This window comes from Copadichromis virginalis, linkage group LG7 (genome assembly GCF_057382275.1).
Source record: "Copadichromis virginalis isolate Kocher_CV1m ecotype Utaka linkage group LG7, C_Virginalis_male_GT1.1, whole genome shotgun sequence".
Classification (NCBI taxonomy): domain Eukaryota; kingdom Metazoa; phylum Chordata; class Actinopteri; order Cichliformes; family Cichlidae; genus Copadichromis; species Copadichromis virginalis.
In genome coordinates this window covers 31,326,198-31,332,514 of record NC_140624.1, presented here as the reverse complement: position 1 = coordinate 31,332,514, position 6,317 = coordinate 31,326,198, and the positions used below count along the sequence as shown (strand labels likewise).

At 40.9% G+C, this 6,317-nt stretch overlaps 1 protein-coding gene across 1 annotated transcript; it reads left to right on the top strand.

Annotated features, from left to right (window-relative positions):
- The first annotated feature begins 101 nt into the window (after positions 1-101).
- dpm2 (dolichyl-phosphate mannosyltransferase subunit 2, regulatory) lies at positions 102-6,028 on the top strand. Its single transcript, XM_085463019.1, has 4 exons — positions 102-184; positions 2,680-2,769; positions 4,675-4,777; positions 4,860-6,028. The coding sequence occupies exons 1-4, from the start codon at positions 182-184 to the stop codon at positions 4,913-4,915; spliced, it is 252 nt and encodes an 83-aa protein (XP_085319145.1). The 5' UTR covers positions 102-181; the 3' UTR covers positions 4,916-6,028.
- Positions 6,029-6,317: the final 289 nt, after the last annotated feature.

Genomic DNA, 6,317 nt, shown 5'->3' with positions numbered 1-6,317 from the left:
GGGGGTCATTTCGGTCCACACTCCATACCAGTTGGTGACGGTAGTGCGGTACTGCTGTAAGAAGAACCACGAGAGGGCATCAGAGACCATTAGATGAATTGTATCAACCGGATTACTGAACAGGAAGAAGAGCACCAGGATACGTCAGCAAATAACAACATTACCTGTGTGTGGGTGAGAAATGGTAAGAAAGCTGCTGTGATTACTTTTAAACAGCTGATAAACGAGCAGAGACAAATTAATACTTTAATGAAATTTTATCAGTTTAGGCGTAATTAGCTTCAGAGCTAATCTTTGCTGTTTGGCTGTGACATTTGTTTCTTTTAGCTTCATGCTAGCAGTCAGCTTCATGGTTGGGGATTATAAGTTAACCGACCTGGTAACATTTTTCAGCGCCGAATTTACTGGCAGTGTTTTTTAATTCGTATGTTGCATGTTTATGAAGTTAGGAGATCAAATATCTTTGATAATTATCAAATTGACTAAAACGGTGAAGGTTTGAATGAAGTTTGGTGCGGCTGCGCAGTGCCGTTGCAGCTTAAAGGGGATTCCCAAGATTGTCTCCTTTTAATGCATCTTATTGTGGAAATGGGGGAACACCTGGTGGCTGCAGATGCTTCTGTTGGTTTAGTTGTCAGAGTCGCCGTGCTGCGGTGCAGGCAGCGTTGTAGCTCGAGCTGTTAGTTTAATTGGCAGGTGCTGATGGAGTTAGTGTGATGATGCAAAATGCATACACGCGTCAATATTATCCTAAGACAACAATTAAGTTATTTAAATTTAAACAAATAAATAAACCATGAAGTCTTCCGTCTGGTCTCCTAGCTCTGTCTTTCTTTCTAAATACCCTCGAGTTTACCTGCGTAGACCCTGTTTAGCGCCTGCTGATTCAGGAAACATGCCCCCGTTATCTGGTGAAAGTCACAGTTTAACGTGGGCAATACAACGTGACGTCATCACAATATTGTGCACAAAATAAGTAAATGTAGTTTGTTTTTTCAGCGCAGAGCTGCTGGAACTTCTTCCCCCTCAGAGTGACCGATCTGGATGACAGATGACAAACAGGATTTAAACGGATGGAGCGATGGACCACTTTATAAGCAAACCTGTTGCTTTAATAAGAATTTGGGCTGTTTGGATATGGAATAAATAGAATTAATGACCCACACTGTTTGGATTAGTACCCGTGTACGTCAGTAATATAGCTGCTACTGATCTGCTGAAACGATTAAAAATCATTGTGGTGGAATTAAGGCTCGGCGGGACCACATATCGCACTTATGAGCCGTTTATTTAGATCACACCACAACGCACACCAACCCCTGAGTCCCCGTGTTTTAACTCGGCGGGCGTGATTAAGGATGCAGTGCAGGTGCGTCCGCCCTCCCTGCACGGCACCGCAGACCACGCCCCACCACAGTCATCCTCTCAAGATGCGAGTATCTTCAGAAAACTCACCGAACTCACAGCTGAATTATAAAGCACTTAGCAGCTTATCAGTCAGGTTAGAAACAGGACGTAGGTTTAAGTGTGTGTTTTTGATCTGGTGCTCAGCATCCATCGGTCCTCCTTTAAATCACGTTTGTCATCTTTAACCCAGATTAGTCACTCAGAGGGGAAAGTGGAGGTCAGCTGAGCTGATCGGTGGTGTCCTGAGAAAATGTCAGCTGTTATTTATGTTAAAGAAAGACAGGGGTAGGAGACCAGGCAGAAGACTTTGTGATTTATTTATTTTTTTATCCAAACAATTTATTTGTTGTCTGAAGATAATTTTGATGTGTGTATGCATTTGCACAAGCTGCAGATGGAGACTTTTCCCCCCCCAAGGTCTTTAATCTTGTCAAGCTGCAGATACACTGACAGACAGAGGATCCAACATCTGGAACACGGAGAGTAGAACATGTAAACAAATCTAACCAGTTAACCTGGAGCACTGGGGTTAGTTGCAGGTATAGTTGCAATGGTGAATTTAGATGAGTTGGTTTAGAGGTTGATTTAGTTGCAGATGAATGATGAAGTTGAAGTTGCTGTAGTGTCAGTGGTTGTTTTAGCTGCATAGGTTGTCATGTTTAGTTGCAATTGACCTTGTAGATGGAGCCGTTGTTTTCGTGACCTCGTACTGGAGATCTTTTGATTCGAGATCTATTGAATCAACGTCTTGTTGAGTTTTCATTTATTTGTTGATTGTTGCTCGTTATTTTGACTACATGACTTCCTTTGAAATGCGGGTTTATAAAAGTGCCTGTAAATAAAGATAACTATTTATATTGATCCAAATTTTTTTTTTAGTAAAAGTTTACCTGCAATTTTTGTTGTTATTTACTCTTGTTGCTGTTTGACATTTATTTAAAAAAGGTAGAATCACAGTTTATTGGTCAGGATGTGATGTAAAGTCTTAATGAGTATTTTTAAATTTGGCCAAAACTGACAATTACAAAGCTAATGTTTGCCAGGGGAGGATGGTGCCATGAAGTGTGCTCAATATCCAAGTAACAACAAGGAGGATCTCCTTTCTAGTTGCTTTATGGGAAATTTAGTGTCTCACCTCTGACGACAACCTGACGTCTGGCTTTAAACTTTTAACCACATTCACATTAGTCTGCATAAAGCTTCAAACGACCACCAGTGCCATGCTTAACACCGACGTCCTCGTGCTCAGTTTTTCTGTGGATATGTTTTCAGGCTACTGGAGTGGATCAAGCGGCTGGCATGAGTCTTGTTGTCTTCAGCCTCGTGCTGTTCACGTACTACTCTGTCTGGGTCATCATCCTGGTAAGTTCTCTTCAGTTCACTGAAATCACATCAGTCACATGGACATACAGGGAGTGCAGAATTATTAGGCAAATGAGTATTTTGTCCACATCATCCTCTTCATGCATGTTGTCTTACTCCAAGCTGTATAGGCTCGAAAGCCTACTACCAATTAAGCATATTAGGTCATGTGCATCTCTGTAATGAGAAGGGGTGTGGTCTAATGACATCAACACCCTATATCAGGTGTGCATAATTATTAGGCAACGTCCTTTCCTTTGGCAAAATGGGTCAAAAGAAGGACTTGACAGGCTCAGAAAAGTCAAAAATAGTGAGATATCTTGCAGAGGGATGCAGCAGTCTCAAAATTGCAAAGCTTCTGAAGCGTGATCATCCAACAATCAAGCGTTTCATTCAAAATAGTCAACAGGGTCGCAAGAAGCGTGTGGAAAAACCAAGGCGCAAAATAACTGCCCATGAACTGAGAAAAGTCAAGCGTGCAGCTGCCAAGATGCCACTTGCCACCAGTTTGGCCATATTTCAGAGCTGCAACATCACTGGAGTGCCCAAAAACACAAAGTGTGCAATACTCAGAGACATGCAGGACATGGCCTCCTTGTTCACCTGATCTGAACCCCATTGAGAACCTGGTCCATCATCAAATGTGAGATGTACAAGGAGGGAAAACAGTCCACCTCTCTGAACAGTGTCTGGGAGGCTGTGGTTGCTGCTGCACGCAATGTTGATGGTGAACAGATGAAAACACTGACAGAATCCATGGATGGCAGGCTTTTGAGTGTCCTTGCAAAGAAAGGTGGCTATATTGGTCGCTGATTTGTTTTTGTTTTGTGTTTGAATGTCAGAAATGTATATTTGTGAATGTGGAGATGTTATATTGGTTTCACTGGTAAAAATAAATAATTGAAATGGGTATATATTTGTTTTTTGTTAAGTTGCCTAATAATTATGCACAGTAATAGTCACCTGCACACACAGATATCCCCCTAAAATAGCTAAAACTAAAAACAAACTACAAACTACTTCCAAAAACATTCAGCTTTGATATTAATGAGTTTTTTGGGTTCATTGAGAACATGGTTGTTGTTCAATAATAAAATGATTCCTCAAAAATACAACTTGCCTAATAATTCTGCACTCCCTGTATGGAAGCTGGTGTTTTTGGGGGGAGTTAAATTGTTGTTTTAACTGTGATTGATGTTAACTAGCCTGTGGCACAACAAAGCAAATTACCGAGCTGGCGCTACATAAACTACACCGGCACATGCTACAAGTCAAGCACCCAGCTCATGTAACTGATTATGTCACCCCAGTCTTTTTTTATTTATTAGAGACTTCCGTGTATTCTTTGAATTAATTTAGTCCAGGTTCCAGCCAAAAGCTTTTAATTGGTGAGTTCGTTGGTTTGTGCATTGTGGAAGCTGTGAGATACAGTCTGTTAGAACAATCTCATTGTAGAGTTTATGTAATGTCCTGACTTTGCCATGTTCCTCTCACCATCCTTTTCTTTGTTTAACATGGCTCCAGCCCAGATGTAGTATAAAAGTCACCAGAGGAAACAGGAGAGACTGAAAAAGAACTTCGAATAACAAGCACATTAAACTAAAGTACACCAGTCTGTTGCCTTTGATAGCATTGTGACTCACTTCCATCCTATTCCACCTTCCCCTTTTTTGATTTGCTTTTTCCATTCACATAAAAAAAAAAATACTGAACTAGATCTCCGTCTTGAGGGAATGGAGGAAAAAAAATCCTGTCCAGAAACTAACCAGTAGCTTTGTATCTGCCTTTTAGTGCACCATTCCTCGTGTTGCTTTTTGTAGTCTAGGTGTGGAACTGCGTCATGTGACTCGCAGACAGTAATTTTGACACCACACATTAACATGGTTGTTTTGGTCGTTTTTCCAGCCTTTCGTGGACAGCGATCACTTCCTGCACAAGTATTTTCTTCCTCGGGAGTACTCAGTCATTCTGCCTGGAATCGCAGCAGTAATACTGCTCATCTGTATAGGTCAGTCCACCATGAGAACTGCAGGCCAAGTTATCTGCTTATCTAATTCAATGAACACTAATGCCTGTTATCCTCTCTGCAGGAGCCTTCACCGTTGTCATCATGTGGAAGAATCGCAAGCCAAAAAAAGCAGACTAATGTTGTAAAACATCAGCTTCTTGCACCTTACAACTAAAATCCAGCCCTATTTTGTAATAAATACTCCTCATCATCACTTTTACAAGTATTTTTGTTCAGAGGAAAGTTTGCCGGTCTTAATTCTGCATTTTAAGAAATCAGCTTTGGTGGCCCCAAGTGGCATCATTGAATGCACTTCTCTTAAGACCATTTGGAAGTTTCTCGACATTTTTAAGGTATTGCTGCGTGGACAAATGAGACAAGAAATTATGTTTGGAGGGAAAAAGGCACCAAAACCGCATCATGACTGTGAAGCAAGTTGGAGGGTGGAGCCACCTTGAGGTCCTGGACACCTTTACACTCAGTGAGAGATCAATGATTATAAAACGTTACAAAGACATTTTCAAGTGAACATCAAAGCAGGAGTTCATGAGCAAAAGCTTTTGAGAGGTGGGGTGATGCAACCCAGCAATAACGCAAAGACGCCAATGAATAAAGTCCAGGGATGTTGTGGTAGGACCTGAAAGGGGCTGTTTGATAGGAGGAATTGTTCAGAAATCCTCTTCATCATTGTGCAAGTCTCGTACGAAGTTACAGGAAATGCCAAAGTCCTTATAGAAGCAATTCTGACCCCTCAGCAGCTCCCCCGAAACACCTTCGAGCACTTACTTGGGCAAAAATTAAAATAAAGTTTAAAAAGACGACCCTCTAATCTGTTCATTTGTATTTCTGTGCACAGTTTTCCATTGTTTGTCGTCATGTTCCTGAACACAGTTTTTCATCTGTCTACTAGTATATGTATTTGTACATACAAAATTATTATTTTCACTTAAAAGTTGGAAAAGTCTGCATGTGGAGGCTGGAGCAGTAGGTGGTGGAGCTGCTCACACACACTCAAGTTTGAGTCCCACATGTCACAGATTTTACAATGAATTTTAAATATTTGAATGATTTAAATGCATTAATTATCATTTGAAACCACTTGGTTTCAGTTAGAAAAAAGGTCACCGCGTCCATTTCTTTGAGGTTAATTTACATTTGCCACGAGACCGTGCTGCTCTGTCGTAATGAGAAACGTGATGGAGGATGTTGCTAAACAAGCAGTTATTGTGTTTAATAAAAATGTGAACAACACAGCTGTTTTTGTTTTTTTCTGTTGTGTGATCAGTTTTGTCAGGTTGTGTTTGTTTACAATTCTGGCTCAGATTGAAATCAAGGCACATTTTATGCAGAAATCCTGATAATCTCACAGACTGCTTAGAAAGTATGGACGTAGCCAGCAGGACCCCCTGGTGTGTTAAGCTCCGCCCTGAAACCTCATGCTGAATGTTTTCACATGTCAGATATATCAGATGTAACGGGACACACGCCTTCCAAAAAGTTCAGCTTTTGTTTCGTCAGTCTAAAGATTATTTGCCCAGAA